Source organism: Dipodomys merriami, unplaced genomic scaffold, assembly GCF_024711535.1.
Source record: "Dipodomys merriami isolate MVZ:Mamm:240054 unplaced genomic scaffold, mDipMer1.0.p SCAF_1, whole genome shotgun sequence".
NCBI lineage: Eukaryota > Metazoa > Chordata > Mammalia > Rodentia > Heteromyidae > Dipodomys > Dipodomys merriami.
Window position 1 is genome coordinate 2,517,501 of NW_027202270.1, and position 22,307 is coordinate 2,539,807.

Below are 22,307 nucleotides of genomic sequence, written 5' to 3' on the forward strand. Positions count from 1 at the left end.
AGTGATAGAGGGCTAGCCTTGAGCTAGCACCTGGGACAGCACCTAGGCCCAGAGTTCAAGCCCCATGATGAACACTACCACCACCACCAAAATCCAAGCTATATCTTGTATTAACTCCTTCAAATCTTTCTTTGTGGGCTGACGGGGGGGGGGGGGGGGAAGGGGGGGACAGTACAAGGGATTTAACTCAAGTCCTTAAACTTGCTAAATGATCTACTTACTATATTTGAACTACACACATGGCCCCTTGCACCTTGATTAGTTTAGAGGTAGGGTCTAGCTTTAAGCCCAGGGATGCTATCCTACTTGTGTGTTCTCTGCTGCCAGGGATAACAGGGTCCTGCCATTGTGCCTAGACATTGTGCTAGACAGGGATGAAAATTTATGCAGTGATGTGTAAGATGAACATATTCAAAGAACTGAGCTCAACAAGAGTTTAAACAAACAATGTTGAATGAAATAAAGAAGACAATGCAGGATATCAAAGAGAAATTCAATAAACATAGAAATCTTGAAAAAAATCAAATTGAAATGTTGGAAATGAAGATTTGTTTACACCAAATGAAAAACTCAATTGAAAGCCCAGCCGATAGAAGAGAACAAGTTGAAAACAGGGTATCAAGGCTTAAAGATAAAAGCAGAGGAACTAATTATCCAACTGTATTGGAAAAAAAAAAAAACACTAAGAAAATAAAGAGTGAAACTTAGAAGACTACTGGGATACCATCAAAAGACCAAACTTAGAAATTATGTGTACAGAAGAAGAAACACAACTAGTGGGATAGATACTAATTCACTAAAACAGAATCAAGAGGGCTGGGAAGGTGGTTCAGTGGTAGAGTGCTTGCCTCACATGCATGAGGCTCATGGTTCGATTCCTCAGCACCACATAAACAGATAAAAGCCAGAAGTGGTGCTGTGGCTCAAGTGGTAGAGCACTAGCCTTAAGTTGAAGAGCACAGGGAGAGTGCCCAGGCCTAGAGTTCAAGCCCCATGACTGACAAAACAATAACAACAACAAAACCAAAAAACAAACAAACAAACAAACAAACCAAAAACAAAAACCCAGAATCAGAAAACTTCCCTAACTTTGAAAAGGATCATCCAGACAGACAAACACTGACAGACTCTAGTACAATAATAGCATGATACTTCCATATCCTACTCTCAGGATTCAAATAAAAACTTACCAAAGCATTTGAGAACTGAATGACATAGGAGACAAAATAGACTTGACATCTACAGAGTATGTGATTCAGTTCATGCCCAATATACCTTTTTCTGTTGCTCGTGGAATTTTTCCAGAACACATCACATTTTACAATATAAAGGAAGTCTTAGCAAATGTAAAAAGACTAAATAACTCCCTTTATTCTATTAGCTTGTATTAGAATTAAATTAGCACACTGGGCTGGGAAGGTTGTTCAGTGGTAAAGTGCTTGCCTTGCATGCATGAGGCCATGGGTTTGATTCCTCAGCACCACATAAGCAGAAAAAGCTGGAAGTGGCGCTGTGGCTCAAGTGGTAGAGCGCTAGCCTTGAGCTGAAGAGCTGAGGGACAGTGCCAGGCTCAGAGATCAGGCCCCACGACTGGCAAAAAACAAAAACAAACAAAAGAATTAAATTAGCACACATCAGCAGAAAATATTCAAACCTATGGAAATTAAACAACATATTGTTGAATGACCACTAAACCATTGTATAAATAAGATTAGGAAGCAGGAAGGAATAAAATAGCTCCTAGCTTTTAATAAAAATGAGAACACAACCTACCAGAAACTTTAGAACCAGCAAAGACCATGCTAAGGGAAATCTTATACCTAACATTAAAAAAAGAGACAATTCCCAAATAAATAGACTAATGATATACTTCAAATGATATACTTCAACTTTCTAGAACAACAAGCCAAAAATTAACAAACAAAAAGAAATAATATCAGGGCAGAAATAAATGGAGACTAAAATAACTTACATAGAAATAATGAAATAAAGTTCATTCTTTGAATGAATAAAATTGATAAATCCCTAGCTAATTTGACCAAAAGGTGGGAAGAGACTCAAATCAACAAAATTAGATATGAAAAAAAGAATAGTACAACAAATAGTAATGAAATCCAAAGGATCAGGAGAATACTTTGAAAGTTCTGAATACTCCAGAAAACTGGACAATCTAAAGGAAACTGACACATTTTTAGACTCAATTGACCTACAAAAATCAAAGCAAGAGGGTTTAAGCCACTTAAACCTATGTATATCAAGCAATGAGACTGAAACAGTAATAGTCTCCCAACAAAGAAAAGCCCAGAACCAATGGATTTATTGAATTCCATCGGACATTCAAAGAATTAACACCAATACTTCTCGAACACTTTTCTGAGCTAGAAAGAGAAATAATTCTACTTAACTCATTCTACAAAGTAGTATTACAGGGCTGGGAAGGTGGTTCAGTGGTAGAGTGCTTGCCTTGTATGCGCGAGGCCCTGGGTTCAATTCCTCAGTACCACATAAGCAGAAAGAGCCTGAAGTGGGTGCTGTGGCTCAACTGATAGAGCACTAGCCCTGAGCTGAAGAGCTGAGGGACAGTGCCCAGGCCCAGAGTTCAGGCCCCACGACTGACAAAAACCACACACACACACACACACACACACACACACACACACACACACACACACACAGTATTACATTCATCCAAAACCTTGTCAAGGACACGAATAAAAGAGAATTATACACTAGTCTCTTTGATAAACATTTATGGAAAAATACTCAAATTCTTTCAAGTTGTATTAGCAACTAATTAAAAGATCATATTATCATGATCAAGCTGGTTTCATCTCTATAAATATAATGCATCACACTAACAGAATCAAGGGCAAAAATTATATAAGGTATATAATTGTCCTATAAAAAGTCTCTATTTGACAGACTTTTAGCCAACATCATACTAAATGGGAAAAACTGAAATCACTGAGTGAGAAACAAGAGTGTTCATTCTTTCCAATCTCACTAAATATTGTATTAGTTAATCCTAGCTAGAGAAACAAGTCAATAGAAAGATATAAAGCGGAGTAAAAGGGGCATATGTCAAATTATCCCTGTTAGCAGATGATATGAGCCTATTCTTAACATATCTTATAGATTCCACCAAAAATGAATTGATCTGATAAAAATACCTTTGGAAACAGCAGAATATAAAACCAACACTGAAAAGTCAGTAGCGAACAGGTAACATTGATCAAGAGTCATACTCATAAATTGACATGCTGAATGGATACTCCTTTCTACTGAAAATAATTAAAAACCAATAGCATTTCTATGTTAACTATGTACAGGCTAAGAAAGAAATCAGAAAAAATTTCATTCACAATAGCTTCAAAAACCATAAAATACTTAACTAAGGAAGTGAAGCATTTCTACAATGAAAACTATAAATCTTGAAGGAAGAAACTGAAGAAGACAAAAGACCTTTCATGCTCATCATAGATTAGCAGATTTAATACTGTGAAAACGGCCATACCACCAAAGATAATCTATAAATTTAATGTAATACCCCCCCAAAGTCCAATGTCATTCTTCACAGAAATAGAAAAATCAACTAAAAAATTCACATGGAAGCACAAAAGACATCAAATAATAAAAACAATTCTGAGCCAAAAGCGCAATGCCAAAAGTATCACAATTCTGGACTTCAAATTATACTACAGGTGGCTAGGTGGTAGAGTGCTTGCCTTGATTGCATGAGGCCCTGGGTTCGATTCCTCTGTACCACATAAGCAGAAAAGGCCAGAAGTAGTGCTGTGGCTCAAGTGGTAGAGCACCAGCCTTGAGCTGAAGAGCTGAGGGACAGCGCCCAGGCCCAGAGTTCAGGCCCCACGACTGACGAAAAAAAAATTATACTACAGAGAAATAATAACCACACCATTACAGCAATTTAATTTCTCATAATGAATATTCACATGAGACAAGATAGCCTCTTCAACAAATGGTGGTGGAAAAACTGATTATCTATTTGCAGAAGACCCAAACTTGACCTCTATCTCACACTATTACTAAAATCAACTCCAAATGAATCAAGAACAGATCTGAAACTTTTAACTCTTTTAGAGGAAAACTCTGGAAGAGGCGTAGGTAATTATTTTCTGAATAAAGCTTCAATTGCCCAGGAAACAAGAATACAAATTGACAAATGGGGCTATATCAAATTAAGAAGTTTCTGCATAGCAAAAGAAACAATTACTAGAATCAAGAGAAAACCCATGGGATGGGAAAGAAAAATCGTTACTAGTTATTCAACAGCTAAAGGTTACGATCCAGAATATCCAAAAGCAAAAACTTAAATAATAAAACAATTAAAAAATGGGCAAGGGAATTTAACAGTTCTCAGAAGTACAAATGACTAATAGATACATGAAGAATGTTCATTATTCTTAGCCATAAAGGAAATACAAATCAAAACTACACAGAGTTTCCATTGCACCTCAGTCAGAATGGCCATCATCAGGAAATCAACAACAAATGTCAGGGAGGATTCCAGAAAACAGGAACCCTCATAAACTGTTGATGGGAATGTAAACCCATACAACTACTATGGAACTCAGTGTGGAGGTTCCTCAAAAAGTGAAGACAGACCTATACTTTGACCCTGTCCTAACATGGATGGAATTCATTGCTATGCTATATATCAATGTACAGTGTACATACATGTTTATTATAGCACTGCTCATAATACCAAACTGTTCGATTAGCCAAGGTGTCCAATAACAGAGTGGATAAAGAAAATATGGTGAACATATACTATGGAATACTACACAGCTATAAAAATGACATTACATCATTTGCAGCAAAGTGGACTTGGAGGACATCAGTTGCAAGATATATCACATTTTAAAAGCCAAACATTGACTATTTTCACTCATTTGTGGAAGCTAGATTTAAAAGACATAATCATGTACATATACACACAAAAACATTCATATACCCAAAACATAACTCTTAACTATGGTATTGCTTCATGAGTGAAGGTCAAAGGAAAGGGAAAAAGAAAGATAAAAGGTGAATGATTTCAAAATACATTGCAACTGTGTATGAACAAGGCCTGAGGACTCCCAATGAAAGCTGCTGGTAATAGAGGCTTGGTGACACCGGGATAGAGAAAGCAACAGGTTATTCTGATTAAAATTTAATCCAAGCACGTGTGAAACACTACAGTGAAAACGCTTAGTGCAATTAATATACACTAAAATAGTAGTGACAAAGCAAAACAGGCTGTAGGTGGACACCAGAGGAGGGGCGAGTGTGACTGGAGAGGGCGAGTGAGGATGAGGATGGTCAAGGAATGGGGGGGTAGAGGGAAATGGGGAGTGGAGGGAAAGAATTTGAAAGAGACACACTATGCATAAATATGGAAATGTCACAGTAAAACTCCCCCTTGTACAAATGATGTGAACTAATAAAAACAGTGAGAGATAATAAAGTATAATCGGAATTTTACTTAAGATGTGATAAAAATTGAAATCCTAGCCCAATAATATAGCCTGTATATACTTTGTGAATCACAGACAATTAAGTAGGCAATGATGTATCATGCTTATGTCACTAAAGGCAAAGAGAACTTTAAAGTGCAAACTATCCTAAATCATGAAGGTCAAGTCAGGGCTAGCCAGCTCAAGGAGGATCAGGGAAGGAACAAAGAGAGCATCCCCCCTCCCAAAAAAATTTAGATCAGCTCCAATGTAAAGAGTAATCAGCAGGGCGCCAGTCACTCACGCCTGTAATCCTAGCTACTCAGGAGGCTGAGATCTGAGGATACTGGTTCAAAGCCAGCCCGGGTAGGAAAGTCTGTGAAACTCTCATCTCCAACAAACCACCAGAAAACCAGAAGTGGCACTGTAGCTCAAGTGGTAGAGCGCCCGCCTTGAGCTGAAGTGCTGAGGGACAGCGCCCAGGCCCTGAGTTCAAGCCCCACGACTGACAAAAAAGAAAAAAAAAAAAGAAAGAAAAGAGTAATCATATATAAACAAACATGAATCATTATCTCTACTGTTCCAAGTCCAAAAGTAAAATAATATAAAAATAAGGATATATATGAATGACAAATGTCTTACATATAAAAATTTATATCTATAGTGTACTCACTGAACTAGGAAGAAAGTAACAAATAGTTTTTGTATTTTTTTAAAAAAGTTATTTCTTTTTTGGTAGACAGTGATAGAGATACTACAAAGACATACAACCCTAGGGGCTGGGAAGGTGGCTCAGTGGTAGAGTGCTTGCCTTCCATGCATGAGGCCCTGGGTTCAATTCCTCAGCACCACAGAAGCAGAAAAAGCTGAAAGTGGTGCTGTGGCTCAAGTGACAGAACAACAGCCTTGCGCTGAAAAGCTGAGGGGCAGTGGCCAGGCCAAGTTCAGGCCCCACGACCAACAAAAATAAATAGAGACATATGATCCTAGGAAATTGAGCTGTAGATAGTCAAGCCTTGATTTAATGTTTTAGAAATTCCTTTTGGCTAACAAATGTAAAAACTTGGCTTAACACCAAGTGCTTAACAGATACATTTTTCTTTATGTGCATTATTGGGGACTGAATTTAGGGCCTTACACGTTAGGCAAGTGCACACCCTCATTACACCTTGATCTTTTTGTTTTTATGGGTTTTGATAAAGGGTCGGGAATATCAGCACCAGCTTAGGCTGCTTAGAATTGGCTGCACTAGAGTTTAGGGATTGAGATTCATTACTTCTCAAACTTGTACTTCAATGGAGTAGACTGCAGGGTTTCTGTCTTCATTCTTCTAGTCTTTTACACTCATCCCTTGTCCTGCTTTCCATCTTTTTCCTATCTTTCCACTATAATCCAGTATTTCCTTCCTACTGATCTCCTGGTAAACTATTCCCTCCCACCTTCCCTTGCCCTAAAACCCTAACCTTTCAACCTAGTTAAGCTCTCACATCACCACATTCGCAACTGAACTCAATACCTAACCTAAACGGCCTTCACAAATTTTGAACCTAGATGCGTAAATCACAGTGAAAGATCACAGAACACGCAAACAATGAGAACAGCCTGTCACTCTCAAAAACTCAGGGGAGAACTTTCTTGAGAGCAAAAACGAGTATAAACAAGATAGGGTTCTACTTTGTAGCCCATCCTGGACTCCAACTCAGTGTTCTCCTACTTCTGCTTCTCCAAGTCTGCAACACCATACTTGGCTTCTTAACACTCTTTTATATTTCTATTTGTCAGTAGACCAAGTAGTGGATCCTGATGTGTGGAAGTGTGTACTCTGAAAATTTGATATAAATTACCAACCTACTTCCTTGAGAAAATGTATATGACCATACACATAATTCAATGTTACAACTAGATTTAAAAACTGAATTAGTAATTTCTAGTTTAAGGAATTATTAGACAATAGCTGGGCACTGATGGCTCACGTTGGTAACCCTGGCTACTCAGAAGGCTAAGAGCTGAAGATCAAGACTCAAAGTGTAGTAAGCCTAGGCAGGAAAATCCATGAGACACTTATCTCAATTAACCATCAAAAAATGCAAATAGAACAGTGACTCAACTTTGTGAGAAAAAGCTAAGGGACAGTGATCTGACCACAAGGCCAAGTCCCAGTTCTTGCACGCACACACACACATGCACACACACACACTCCTACCCTAGGAATGTCAAGTAAATATTTTAAATGTGGATTAAGTTTGTTTTGTTTTATTTTGGGTCCGGTCGTGGGCCTGAACTCTGAGCCTGGGCACTGCCCCTCAGCTCTTCTGCTCAGGGCTAGCGCTCTACCACTTGAGCCACAGAGCCACTTCCGGCTTTTTTTTTTTTTTTTTTTTTTGCTTATGGGTGCTGAGGAATTGAACCCAGGGCCTCAAGAATGGCAAGGCAAGCGCTTTGCCAGTGAGCCACCTTCCCAACCCCATAAATGGGGATTAAGTTTAAAAAACAAATTCATCACATACACTTGAGCGGTGTATGTGATGTGAGCTACATGGCAACTCACTTATTTTTTTAGACTCAATACTATTAGTATAAAAAAAACAAGGATACTGGTCTAGGTGAATAATGTCTATTAATTAGATATTACAAATTTTAATTAGAAATTTGAAAAATTAAATATTTAGGAATAGCAAACTCCTTAATTTAATTTAAAATAGTTATTTCCAAAAAGTTTTGTGGGAACAGCAGTTTTACCTTGTGCAATTTTTTTTTGGTTGGTCGTGGGCTTAAACTCTGGGCTTGGGCACTGACCCTCAGGCTCTTCAGCTCAAGGCTAGCATTCTACCACGTGAGCCACAGCACCACTTCCGATTTTCTAGTAGTTTATTGGAGATGAGTCTCATGGACTTTCCTTCACGGGCTGGCTCTGAAATGTGATCCTCAGATCTCAGCTTCCTGAGTAGCTAGGATTACAGGCCTGAGCCACTGGCATTTTTGCAAAATTTTGAAGTATTTATTTGAACCTAGATTCTCATTCACATAACGCTTGTGTGTACCCAAATCTGCAATGTGTCACAAATTTGTTCTGTAATGTGGACGCCCAGACTCTTACTAAAAAGGAAAAATCTTGGTATAGCAAAAATACCTGCAAATATCCTGTTACATTATCCAGAATAAACGTTTTTCCCCCTAGAAAAGTCATGCGAAGTCGCTATCGTTAATGATGGAAAGATGCAACTCAAAACTACAAGGAGGGAAGGCTGCACAACTGCTAGGGGGTAACGATAAGAGTGTGTGTGTTGGGGGGGGGGGAGGAATGGATTTGGCAACCACAGCGCAACAATTCCTCTGATAGTTAAATGCGGCGCCCCGGGCGACCCCAGCAATTCCGCTCTGGGTGCAGGCCCACGGGCTCCAAGCAGAAGCCGCAGGACTCTTCCTCTAGGACGCCTCCCTCGTGCCCAGCAGGGGCCAGGGCCGGTCACTGTGACCTGGATCCTCCCGGGTTTTGTTCAAGAACCTCCCCCCAGGCCACAGGCCACAGGCAGGAAAGGCAAATCTACCCCACAGTTCGCCATGCTGTATCGAGCTGTGAAGTCCTACAGGGCGGATCGCCCGGGCCTCACCCCAGGTCCCCGCGCGGGCCTCGCCTCGGCTCGACCCCGTGCTCCCCACTCCACCCCGCCCCACGCCGGCAGAGCCGCCACGGTTCCTGCGCATGCGCCCGGGGAGTCCCCGGTGCGCACGTCTGCAAGGCCGCCCCCCGAACTCCGGTGCCCACTGTTTCTCTCATTGTTCGTGGAACCAGGGTTTGAACTCACGGTTGGCAGGGCAGGCGCCCTCCCGCCGGGTGCCAGCTCTCGGCGACCCGCGCCAGGAGGAACCGGCGCGCCCAGGCCGCCCGGGGCCGCGACGCCCGCGGCCCCTCCAGCCATTTTGGGCCGCCAGGTCTCCCAGCCCACCGGCCTGCCCGCCAGCGCCCACCGCACCTGGGCATGCGGCGCCCACGGCGCTGGAGCCCAGCGGCGGTCCCCCGCGCTCCCCGCACCGCCCGGCGTCCGCCTCGGCGCACCTGCGGCTGCACCGTCGCCGCCCGCGCCGCCACACCGTCAGCGCCCGCTAGGAGCCGCCGCCTCAGGGCAAGGGCAGTCGCGGTGTCCCATGGGTAACGGCCGCCGTGGGCCCGCCCACTGCGTGTCGACGTGTACTCTTATTGGTCAGTGCCAATACGCCGGCACTGTGATTGGTCAGGTGCGTGTCTAAAAGAGCGGGAAGGACGCCGGTGATTTGCATTCCGCATTCTTGGCGGGAGAACGATGCTGAAAATCCCACAATAACCACGAGGCGCCTGCGGAAGGCAACCCGCGCCCTCGGCCTGGCCCCGGTGATAGTGGGGTCCCCGCCGCGCGGTCCCTTCTGCTGGACGTGGCTCTGCCTTCACTGGCTTCAAGAATGAAGTGCTTATGCCGGGCGCCAGTAGTCACGCCTGTCACCCTAGCTACTCAGGAGGCTGAGATCTGAGGATCGCGGTTCAAAGCCAGTCTGGGCAGGAAAGTCGTGAGACTCTTATCTCCAGTAAACCACTAGAAGACCGGAAGTGGCGCTGTGGCTCAAGCGGTAGAGCCTTGAGCTGAAGAGCTGAAGAGCCGAGGGACAGCGCCCAGGCCCAGAGTTCAAGCCCCACGACCGACAAAAAGAAAGAAGACTGAAGTGCTTCAAGGTGAGGCTCTCATTTACCTCTGCGGCAGCTCTGAAGGGCACGCCACCAATTCAGCACTCACAGCAAACAATGTTTTGCTGTAATCGCTTGAAAAAGGCAAAAGTAACCCCCAGAGTCCTTTTCCTAAGGCTTTAAATTGGCTTCACACAACACAGCTATTAAAATCTGTTTATCAGGGCTTCTTTTCTGTATTTTATTTATTTTTATAGTTTGTCAGTCCTGGGGCCTGACGTCTGGTCTGGGCGCTGTCCCTCAGCACTGCAGCTCAAGGTGAGCATGCTACCACTTACTTGAGCTACAGCACCACTTCTGGCTTTTTCTGCTTATGTGGTGCTGAGGCATCGAACCAGGGCCTCATGCATGCAAGGCAAGCGCTCTACCACTGAGCCACCTTCCAAGCCCCTACTTTTATTTTTTAAAAACAGTTGACATTATACTGCTTTAAAACATTATTGTATCAGGGTCATTGGGACATGAACCCAGGGTGGTACAAAGCCATTTTGTAATGCCAATACACTTCCAGAAAGTCTTGCTATTAGCTCCGTTGCTTTTGAATGCTTCTTAAAGCATTCACAGTGGATTTAATTTTCGAAATCACTGCTTCATGTAAAGGTCATGCTGCCTGGTGTCTGTGATGCTTCTAATTCCTGAGGAGCGGGGTTAGAAGCCAGCCCGGGCAGGAAAGTCTGTGAGAGACTTTTATCTTCAATTAGCCATCAAAAAACTAGAAATGGAGCTGTGGCTCAAGTTGTAGAGCATCAGCCTGAGCAAAGTAGCTAAGGGACAGCAACTAGGCTCTGAGTTCAAGCCCCAATATGGGCACAAAAAAATAAAGTTGATGCTAATGGATGAAGAGGGGGCAAGGCAGAAGCAAGACGGCTGTAGACGAGCTGATGCAGGCTGGGGGCATGCCAGGCTGGACGTGGTCTCCTGGCTGTACGAATGCATCTGCTGCTGTCTATCTGTCTAGTTTCGAGCCGTGAAGGCCATGAAAGAGGTGACCAGAAGTTTGTCCAGAGGATGGTAGCTGCTGACAGGACAGGAAGAAACGACTTTGTGCTCTAGGTCCTCGACACTTCCCGTTGATTGCTCTTGGACAGTTAGAATTTTTGGCAATGTCTTTCTTGTGCTGGCAGAAATCAGTTAAATGTTCATTCTACTATTGGTCCCATTTAATCACTAAAAAGCCCAAATTGGAACTGTGGCTCAAGAGGCAGTGGCAGCCTGGAGTGAAAAGGGAAGAAGCAGCTCCCAGACTCTGATTTTAAGTCACATTTTAAAGCGTGAACTTTTAAAAAAAAATGCATGGTAATTATCAGTACTTTTACTTTCTTCCTGATTCAAATCAAAATGTTTTACTCTAACGTTTGCTTTAAAATTTGATGTGAGCTCAAACTTGTGGTTCACCTGCCACAGTTTCCAGTCTTCAGTCATTTACACAAAGGTCAGGATAATTTGCGTGTGTGCGCGCGTGCGCACCAGTTCTGGGGCTTGAATTCAGAGCCTGGACTTTTGTGTTCAAGGCTAGCGTCCTGCCACTTCAGATACAGCTATATTTTTTGCTAGTTAATTGGAGTCTCACAGACTTTCCTGCCCAGGCTGGTTTCAAATCGTGATCCTCAGGTCTCAGCTTCCAGAGCAGCTAGGATGACAGGTGTGAGCCACTAGCACCCAGCAAAGAGAATGTTTTTTTCTAAATGGTTTTAAACTGTTCTTCAGTCTGTATTGTGAATACTTCTCAAGATCTAATGCTATAATCATATTTTTCCTCATTATTAAGTAGCTGTACAAAGAGATTACAATTTCTCTAAGTCAAGTTATGACTCTTTTCTTTTTGGTTAGTTGTGGGCCTGAACTCTGGGCCTTTGCACTGTCCCTCAGCTCTTCAGCTCAAGGCTAGCACGCTCTACCAGTTGAGCCACCATGCCACTTCCAGCTTTTTTCTGCTTATGCAGTGCTGAAGACTCAAACCCAGGGCCTCATGCATGCAAGGCAAGCACTCTACCACTGAGCCACCTTCCCAGCCCAAGTACAGGGCTTCTTTTTCAATGTCACTCCTTCCATTGTTCCCTCCCATCCTTATCCAAGTGATGTAGTTTGGTTTTTACATAATGCACATTGGCTATAATGATTTCATTTGCTCACTCTTCCTTCATTCAATCATGTGTGTATTTTTTTTTTTTTGTCAGTTATGGGGCTTGAACTCTGGGCCTGGGTGCTCTCTCAGCTCTTCAGCTCAAGGCCAGTGCTCTACCACTTGAGCCACAGCACCACTTCTGGTTTTATTGGAGATAAGAGTCTCATGGACTTTCCTGGGATGGCTTTGAACCATGATCCTCAGATCTCAGCCTCTTAAGTAGCTAGGATTACAGGTGTGAGCCACTGTATTTTTCGCTGGTCCTGACAGAGCTCAAGGCCCAGGGCTGGCACACACACAAAAGTTCTGAAAACTGGGTGTTATAAATATTCTTTCTAAGAACCATTGAAGTCACAATGTCAGACACAAAAACAAAGAATTGTCTCAGCAAGGCAAAATTTGCTTCTGTAGTGGGGTGCATCATCAGCAAGCAAGCACACAGAGCAGGCTGGCTGCTTCCATTTACCCCTAATACAGCAGGCCAAGCCCCTCTGCTCTGATTGGTTGAGCACAGGCTCACAATCTGCTGGTGGCTGGCTAGTTTGAATAGAGTAAAATGTATTTACATAGTGATTATGAAATAAGATTAACAGCACACAAGCAATTGCAAAATATGCCTGTACCCTCTGCTATTTCTTAAACAGTCCAGGGTGTGTCTTAATTCCAGGTTGAAAAGAAACCAATTTAGGACAAAATCTTGCATTTCAAAAATGCTTTCTAAGTTGGGCACCGACGGCTCACTGTAATCTTAGCTACTCAGGAGGCTGAGATCTGAGGATCATGGTTCAAAGCCAGCCCAGGCAAGAAAGTCCTTGAGACTCTTGCCTCCAATTAACCACCAGAAAATCAGAAGTGGCATTGTGGCTCAGGTGGTAGAGCACTTGCCTTGAGCTGAAGAGCTGAGCAGGGACAGCGCCCAGGCTCAGAGTTCAATCCCCACAACCGACAAAAAAAAAAAAAAAAAAAAAAAAAAAAGCTTTCTCATCCGGAAGCTCTCTCACTTTCAGGCCAAAGCAGGAAGTTTTAAGCAACACACACTTTGATAGAGAAGTTTCTTCACACGTGTTCAAGTCAATAATATTCCAAGTACATTTTTCTCAGGTAAGAATGATTGAGAGTCAGTCTGCCCATTATCTTCTGAGAGCCAGTCTGTCCATTATCTTCTGAGAGTCCATCTGTCTGTCCATTATCTTCTGGGAGTCTGTCTGCCCATTATCTTCATATGTGTGGCTAACTGACCCCCAGCGAGGGTTTTGCAAGGGAGGGCGTGACCCTAGAAATCCTGGAAGCATCTGAGGCAGGACCAGCTCGGTGACCTAGACTGTGGTGTTGCCGTTGCCTTGTAGCAACAGCAAACAGGCTGGACCTGTCGAACTCCCTGCCGAGGCTCCAACCTGCAACTTCCAACGCCCTCTCACATGGGAGATGAGGATCTTGCTTTCTGCGATCTAGGGCTTGCAATACTGAAGAGCCGGGCTGCATCTCAGCAGGCTTGGGAGATTCCTGTCCTTCAGAAGTATTTCCGAGTATGACGGCTAATCGTGACTGTCCATGTGGTGAGATTGAGAGCTAAGAGATTAGTAGAGCACACTTGCGGGCGAGTGTGTTTCCAGAGCATGAACCAAGGGAAGGACCTGGCGTGAGTGGGGGCTGCGCCATCCCCCAGGCTGGCTGGAACAGAAGCAAGCAGCAGCACCGTGGGGGTCAGTGTGGGTGCTTCTGCACCCCACCCCACACATTTATCCACCATGGGAGTCATTTTTGGGTTTCCTAGGGTGTAGGGGGCAGAGCCCAGGGAAAGTGCTCAGCAGCTTCTGGTGAGGACAGCCGGCTGTGGGTAAATACTGGGCCACAGGAGAACAAATCAGCAGCCCAAGCTCCAGGAGCTACATCTGCAGGGAACGATTTACTCTGTAAGCTCAGACTTCTTGGGTTAAGAAATGAGGGTGACTCTGACTTCCCTCTGTTGAAATGGAGTCTTTTGGACTTTTCTGCGTGATCTGGCTTTCCTCCCATCCTCCCCACCTCAGCCTTCCACATAGCTAGGATATAGGTGTGAGCACTAGTTCCCGACTTGGGACATTTTCTTAATCATGTGTCAAGATGTTAGCACTAGATATGGTTTTGGGTGATGATGTCTTAGTTTGTGCCTGCTAATATCTGATTGGCTTAACTAGCTATGTTTAACACATAACATATAAAAAAAGCAATTAAAAATCACCAAGTAGCCAAACTTTCTCTTCTTTTATCTGACTATACTCGTGAGCAGTTTCTGCTCTAGTCTACCTCTTGTGTTTTCAAGTGCACTGAATGCTCATGAATATTCCCCTCTCTCACATCTTTTTAAGATAAAGAAAATGGATATGTTTAAAATGTTTAAAAAAGACCCCAGATACACAGAACAACAAATATGCAATCAGTTAAAGATTTTATTTCTCAGTAGGAAAAAAACTTAAAACCACATTGCTCAAGTCTTTTAACATTTCATATTTTATTTTTCTAATAGAACGTTCTTTAAAAGAAGTTAACAACTTCAATTCCAAATATAATGCAAATGAAAAGCTGTCATTTTTTTCAAAGAGCTATTGCCTAATTACCCTGGAAAAAAGTACTGTCATGACTGAACGGATGCAAAAATCCCTTAGAAAAGCTTCATTTGTTGCCTGTAAAGAGTTTTCTTAAGGTCACTTTTACGCCTAGACCATCCTCTTGTTTGCAGTGAGTTTTGCTTGGTAATGGCTTGTGGTTCCACAGTGTTTTGTGTATGAAAAGCATAGACTAAGAGATACTACGGAAGTCGCTCAAACTGTAGTTCTGCCATGGAGGAGTCCCACACTGTAACGTTTCCCCTTCACTTTCAGCAAGACACGTGAAAAGACAGCTCATGTTCCACGTTCATCTTGACCTGGGTCGTCCTTAGCCATGCATTGAGAGGCGGCTGTGCGTCAGAGTCAGAGGCCCAGTGTGCTTAACGAAGAAACATGGAGGTTCTGAGAGTCGTCCCAGCCTGGAGAAGGGGTCTGCAGACGAGGCTGCAGCTGGTTCTCTGGGGTGGATCCTGGCATGAGTGGAAGAGCCAGGGCTCCCCGTAGCGTTCCGTGGAGGCATGGGGAAGCAGCGCGCTCACAGTACAGAGAAAAACCCAAGGGCCACACACTCAGCTGCCTGTGAGGCTGGTGCTTACTGCTGGGACAAGAGTGCGCTCCTGTTCGCTTTCATCTTTTCCAGACGCTTCACTAAGTGGCCATTGCTCACCTCGAGCTCTTCTGTTTTATCCAGTGCGGAGCGAAGCTAAAGCAAGAAGGGAAGGCAGTGAGCTCTAAGGAATGACCTTCCTCCAACATAGCAGTAAATCGCCAACATTCTGTCCCACTGAAAGCCACAACTCCCTGAAATCCTAACCATGAGCACGTGCAGTTCTGAGCGTGCGCATGTATTCATTTGAAATGTGGAGAAATGCTTATGGTTTTGACATCCTGACTGCTGAGGGGCTTCCTTCCTGTGAGACAAGTCCCAGAAAGGACACACCAGTGGGGACCCTAAAGGTATCTTAAAAGCTGAGTGAGGCACAGACATGAAAATAGAAATAGAGCCGAGCTGGAGCGCTTGGACGAGCTCGAGGAAGCCAGGAGGAAGGTTCCTGCGGCCCGAAACCAAAGCACGAATGCCTGAGGCCAACATGACAGCTGGGGGGGGGGGGGGCAGAGCCCAGCAGGAAGAGCACTGAGTGGGAGTCCTGGACCAGTGGGTGGAGGAACAGAGAATTCCCAGGGAGGAAGCACCACAATCACACGATTGTGGCGATGCGGGGACTGGAACACAGGGCATGCTCTCCCTCCCACCCCACGTCCCCAGCGGGGTGGCCAGGGTTCTGGGACAGAAGCCCCCTCCTCTGCAGGAGCAGATGCTGGCCATGTGGGTGGGCAGCTCTCCCAAAGCATCCTAGGAATGTGCAGGGAATTAGGCATAACCTCACAAAACAGCGAAGGGGAAGGGGAATCCTGCCAGGGAGAGAGCCGAAGCAAGAGACAGGAGAAGAACACCTCCGGAGCCGGCCAGGGGCGGGATGTGGAACGCTGTGTGGAACTTTGAAAGAAACAGGTTAACAATGGTTGTGCCCGGCACGCAGACCTGTGCCCAGCAGAGGCTCTGATTATCTTGGAGTTTCTTGAGGACGGTAAAGGATGTGCAGTTTTCAAAGAGCATGGCGGTGCTTGTGGCCACCTCACCTGGCCAGGTGTTTCGGACAGTGCTGCTCTATCCTGCCCATCCCTCCCGCGCTCCCCTGCCCGCCCGCCCGCCCCAGGAGAGGATACAAAGCACACAGACGGGCCGGTGACAAGCAGCCTGGACGTGGTAACCCTCTCCTTCTGCCCCGCTCCGGGGCCGTTGCTGTTGCTACCCATTCCTTCCCTGCTTTGACGAGACTAGGATATTTACCTCTCTTTGGAGTTTCCGTTTTTCTGCCTTAAGTTCATCTTCTATTTTTTCTGCATTTTCAGCAGCTGTTTTATAACGGGATACTTGGCTCTCTAACCTTATTACCTATAAGTGAGGGAAAAGCCATTGGTGTAAGTTTATAGACCTGTTTTCCTTTTCCAATTGCTTTATTACATTTGGGATCAAAGCTGTGATTAAGATGAGAGAATGTGGGCTGGGAAGGTGGCTCAGTGGTAGAGCGCTTGCCTTGCATGCATGAGGCCCTGGTTCTATTCCTCAGCACCACATAAGCAAAAAGAAAAAAGCCGGAAGTGGCGCTGTGGCTCAAGTGGTAGAGCACTAGCCTTGAGCTGAAAGAGCTGAGGGACAGCGCCCAGGCCCAGAGTTCAGGCCCCACAACCAGACCCCCCCCCAAAAAAGATGAGAGAATGTGCCACACAGATGCATGATGTAGCATTGGGGTATTATTCAGGTTCTAGCCAAGCACAGGGCCTGCTGTTATTCCGACACCTACAGGGGACTGCTTCGTTCCAAGGCCTCAGTGCACAGGTGCACCTCTCTTTGCCTCCATCTTTCCCCTCCTGAGGGACTGTCCTGCCGGAGAGAGGTTTGTTGAGGGAGAACCATGCTGGCAGGACCTTGGCTCCTCTGTCCTAATAATTATCTTTGCTCCCTAGGGGTTCTGTCTGGAAGCAATACTGTGACAGGCTTGCTACCTTCCTTTGTTCCCCTAAGGCTTTCTTTTTTAGCCTTAAAATTCTGCTGCTCTCGGTCCTCAGCTTTCCAGGCCTTCTTTCGACTTATTCCCTAGTTTAGTTGCCCATCGTTACTGAAGGTGTGCACACGTACATTTTGTTCTAGTGCAGTTATCTCTTGCTCTGATTTTGCAAGTTTAAATTTGAGGTCGCTGATCTGTCTGTTGGCATCCCCTAGAGTGTAAAGAAAGGAAAATGTGTTAAGCTCCTGGCTCCCAATGTTTAAAGCTGTTCAGAGGAGCAAGCCTTGCATTCCTCCCCTCATTTCACAGATCTGGAAACTTTGGCCCGTGGGTCCACCATTTGTCACAGCCAAGAGCTGGAGAATGGGCGCTCACCAGGAGCCCAGGCTGGGAACCGGCCTGTGCGGCCGGGGCCTGCTGGCAGGAGACCCCAGGGGAGGGAGGGTGGGAAGAAGGAAGGTGAGAAAGGGAGAGGGAGAGACAGAGATAGAGAGACAGATCCTCTGAGCCAGATGACAAAGACATAGTGAGATGGGAAGGGGCAGAGAGACTGGACCCAGTTTTATCTATTAAGCCTGTTTCTAGGTTTCTGGCACACAAATAAATGTGCCTCTCAGCGTTTCCGCGTATCAGCAGATCCAAGGACTGGCTGTGTCCAGCAGAGTAAACTTGGTGTCCGCCAGTGTCCACCCGTGTACCTGCTCTAGTACATGGGTCCACAGAGGCAATGCCTGACACCGCCCACTTGCCCTCCTTGCTCTCTTGGGTTCAGGGGCCTTGGGGGCGGCTGGGGGGGGGGCGGGGGGATGTGGGGAATCCCGGGCGTTCCCTCCCATTTACTTTGTAGATCCATGATGTGCACATCTGTCCCGTTTTCCAAGACTTCGTCTTCAGATCGCAGACTGAAGTCCAGCTTGTTGTTCTTCTGTTTCCCCTCCAGCTGCCCTTTGAGTTTCTTAATCTGGAAACACCGCCCATAAAATGTGTTAATTTATTTTCTGGAGCGAAGTGAAAAGCTGAATTTAGAGTCTGTCAGAGGGGAAACATTGTATGAAATGACAACCAATACTCAGAATGAGTAAGCTCTTGCTTTGGGGTTCACTGGCATGTCTCTGGAACGCCAGAGACGGGGATGCAGGAGAGAAAGCACCAGAAGCTTGCTATCTGCACATCGCTCTACCAGCCAGAGGGAATTTGCCCCATTTCATAAAGACCAGCCAGGAAAGTAAGAAACCTGCTGGGTAGTTTATTCTGGTAGTATTCTCAGGAAGGAGAATTGCTTTAAAAATTTTTTTAATTTATTTTTATTAAAGAATATCATCGGGGCTGGGAAGGTGGCTCAGTGGTAGAGTGCTCGCCTTGCATGCCTGAGGCCCTGGGTTCGCTTCCTCAGCACCACATAAGCAAAAAGAAAAAAGCCGGAAGTGGCGCTGTGGCTCAAGTGGTAGAGCGCTAGCCTTGAGCTGAAGAGCTGAGGGACAGCGCCCAGGCTCAGAGTTCAGGCCCCATGACCGGACCCCCCCCCCAAAAAAAAAAAAAAGTATCATCAATGAACTGTTTTCTAACTCGGGGCAAGAAGTTATTTCTGAAGTGGAAGTTCCTCTGGCACTCAGGAGACAGTGTATCAAATACTTAAAACATGTATGTTCCTGTACCCCGTGCTTATATACAGGGAGGCTGGAAGGGAACACACAGAGCCCCCTGGGAGCGAACTATTGCAATGAAGTCTCAAAGGAAACCTTGTCCTTTCTCACGGCACTGACCCAGCTGCAGGTTTCCTCAGAGGTGCTGGCCAGCCTTCAGGGAAGTGGCCTGGGCACACTTCCTCTCTCACAGACAGAGCACACGGTGAAGGGCAGGTGAAGGCGGCTGACTGCCGTGGTGCATCTCCTAGTATCCAGAGGTGGGGTTTCCCTTGCTCCTCGTGTTTAATGTCTAATCTCTGAAGTCATGAGTAGAGGCTCACCTGCCTTCCTCCTCCCATTCTTCTCACTGATTACAAACCCAAGGTGCAAACTCCTCTAAGGAGACTATTACAGAATTACAGTGGGTGTGTGCTCCTGAAAACACACAGGAGCTTTGAGGGACTCATTCCACTGTATTCAATGCCTCATCCAGTTCTCAAAGAATTGAATAGATGGTAAAAGGCAATTGCATTTGGTTATGAGGGGAATTGGAGGACTGAGTCTCTTTAAAAAGTGGCTGTAGAATACGTTCATAACTGTCCTGCATATAAGAAAGATCAAAGAGGACTACAACCTGCTGTTTTTTGGGAGGGGCAGAAAGAACAGGGAAGTTACAGTTTAAATCATTTTAATCAGTTGTACAAATGAACATGCTGATTTCTGAGAGCAGAAAATGGATCTTCATGGGCAGGCAGTCAGGGGAGAAGGGGACACCATGACTGGGACACGTCTTGCCTCTCAATGGTTAAACTTGGCCTTCCACTGCATTTACTCAGCGCCATGGCTTTCAGTCCTTGTGGCATCCTCACCAAGCCTCGTATGACTTAGGATGTTCTATTCGGACAAAATCACCAAGTCAACACAGCTGGTTGGTGTGCTGTTTTCAGGCATGATGTTTTCAGGGGTTTTCTTCTTTCTCCTTGCAGCACTGAGGCTTGCAAACAGGGCTTTGGACTTGCTAGGAGGTACTATACTGCTTTAACCACATCTCCAGCTATTTTTGCCTTCATTGTTTTTTAAACAGGGTCTTTTTGCCCAAGCCAGACTATTTATTATAGCTCTCTACCTCTATTATGTTAACATATCCATTCTCTCCCTCCCTCCCTTTTCCTCTCCCCCCACCCTCTCTCTCTACTATTTATATCTTCTATATAGCCTAGATGACAGCTATGTACCACTCTGCCCAGCTTATTGGCTGTAATGGAATCTCGTGAACTATTTCTCTGGGTTGGCCTTGAACTTCGATCCTCTCAATCTCAATCTCCCAGGCAGGAGAATGAGGCACCATGTTCAGTTCTATAGATTTTCCACATAAGCTGGAAGTAAGAAGGAGAACACTTATGGTTTCAGGTGTCTTGCTCAAGAACTCATAAAATAGTAAAAAGGTTGTATTACCTGTTCCAGTAAGCATTCTCGCTCATCAACAAGCTTTTTCAACCTATTATCTGAAGAAACCAGAAAGACATAGGTTCAGATGAATCCATACGCTGCACTTTTTAGCATGCACTAATTGAAGAATGCTCATTCAAGTTAGTGAAGTAAGTGATGAAAGTCATTATACACATACCACGATGAATGAGGCCACAGACAGGATGGGGGAGGAACTCAGCCAAGGGGGTGGCGCCAGCCTCCCGACATGCTTCTCGTCAGGAGGGCCTCCGGCTCATGCAAACAGGCTAATCTTCTACTTAGGTTAGCATGCAAGAACGCTAGGCAAACCACACTGCAACACAAGATCTCACAGGCTTCATGTTTAACATCTTGAGCAAGGTATAAACACACTGAAAAATCAATGTTTCAAGAGCAACAAGGTTTCCCTTAGAATTCCTTCCCACGGTTACATCCCAGGTGAAGTTTTTGATTCCCCTGTCTCACAGACTCACTAGTGCAGAGCCTTGACTGTACTTATGAGTTCCACGCCCACTGACAACATAGTTGCCCAACAGTTCTGGGCTCTGGGATTCCTCTCACCCCGGGCTCCGAAGGGTCTATGTCACTCTGAGTGCCAACTAGAATCTTCCAACCCACAGCGGGGACCGAGGCCTGGGGAGATTTGCGCTCATTTAAATGCAAAATCAGGGCAACAGTTGGTGATGTAAATGCCAGTGTATGTCGTATACATACACAAGGCTGTGGGCACTGTCATCAGCCCATGCTAGCCCAGGAGCTGCTTGGGCAAGCTTTCGCTGTACAAGGCCCGGGACAACTGAATGGCCTTCTAAGGGTGCCCCTGGCCCCTGCCTCAGTGGACCTTCCAGATCCGGACTCTCACCTCTGGGGTGGAACCCTGGCCCCCCAGCCCGAGCTTTCGTTCCTGCCACGCTTCCTGGCTCCAAATTCTTGAGTGAAAAATTACCTTTGAGTGGCCGTGTGAAGAGAAAATAATTCATATAAAATACACCTTTGTGTTGATTTAAAAACCAACAGCCAGGCGGCCCCCGGAAAGCACTGACGTTCCCAGAGCTTCACCTCGACCTGGTCTCCATTCCAACCTGAAAGGCGGGTTCTTGCCCATCGGCACCCTGAGGTTAAGCAGCTCGTTCCAGATCAAACATTGGCAATGTGTATTTTGCAGTCTGAGGGCTAATTTCAGAGAGCAGGTGCATCGAGGGGGCTTTGGCCTTGGATCTACGGGTTCCCTTGACACGAGGCCCCTTCCTCCCATTGCCCAGGAGTGCCCCCCCCCCGTGTGCACAAACATGGGGAAGGGGGTGGGGGTTTACAAACAACCAAGCAACTGTCATATTTCTTCTGTCCCTCCTCACTGACTTTTCTGAAATCCACCAGGCAGCCTCCATCTCCCGAGGCCAGATGAAGTGCCAGGCCCACTTAGTTCTGGCAGGAGGCAGAGAACTCTGTACAGGGCAGAGTACCTCCCCACACCAGCAGCCACCAGCTGTCCCAGCCGAGGAGGAGAGAGGGATGGGAGATGGGGACATCTTCCTTCTGGAAGATGAAGCGTTCTGCACACGGCTACCACACGGCCTAGGCAGAGGCCCCTGGCACAGCTGCCATCCTGTTCTTCCTCCAGGGGCAGGACGCTGCGCTGAGTCTTGGTGTCTTCCTGCACGATGAGGTCACGGTGCTATGCGAGGACGCAGCACATCCGTGGAAAAGGAGACAAACCCTCTGACACCCCACCCACCCCGGTGGCCACGTGCCA

The 22,307-nt window shown here is 45.6% G+C and overlaps 2 protein-coding genes across 7 annotated transcripts in view; both read right to left on the minus strand.

The window, feature by feature from the left end:
* Positions 1 to 9,599, minus strand: part of Rbm44 (RNA binding motif protein 44) — a 36,670-nt gene extending 27,071 nt beyond the window's left edge. The window contains exon 1 of one of the 2 annotated variants that reach the window (XM_070008796.1): positions 9,517 to 9,599. The gene's annotated coding sequence lies outside the window, so the exon portion shown is untranslated. Of the gene's footprint in view, positions 1 to 9,433; positions 9,474 to 9,516 lie in introns of those variants that run through there. The other variant, XM_070008884.1, reaches the window with a different exon arrangement.
* A 5,143-nt stretch (positions 9,600 to 14,742) lies between these two features.
* Positions 14,743 to 22,307, minus strand: part of Lrrfip1 (LRR binding FLII interacting protein 1) — a 119,449-nt gene continuing 111,884 nt past the window's right edge. For all 5 annotated transcript variants that reach the window (XM_070010149.1, XM_070010105.1, XM_070010026.1 and 2 more), the window contains 5 exons: positions 20,540 to 20,589; positions 18,300 to 18,420; positions 17,591 to 17,670; positions 16,742 to 16,846; positions 14,743 to 15,592 (listed from right to left, as the gene is read on the minus strand). In XM_070010149.1, coding sequence (XP_069866250.1) covers positions 15,482 to 15,592; positions 16,742 to 16,846; positions 17,591 to 17,670; positions 18,300 to 18,420; positions 20,540 to 20,589 — 467 coding nt within the window. In that variant the 3' untranslated portion in view covers positions 14,743 to 15,481. The remainder of the gene's footprint in view (positions 15,593 to 16,741; positions 16,847 to 17,590; positions 17,671 to 18,299; positions 18,421 to 20,539; positions 20,590 to 22,307) is intronic.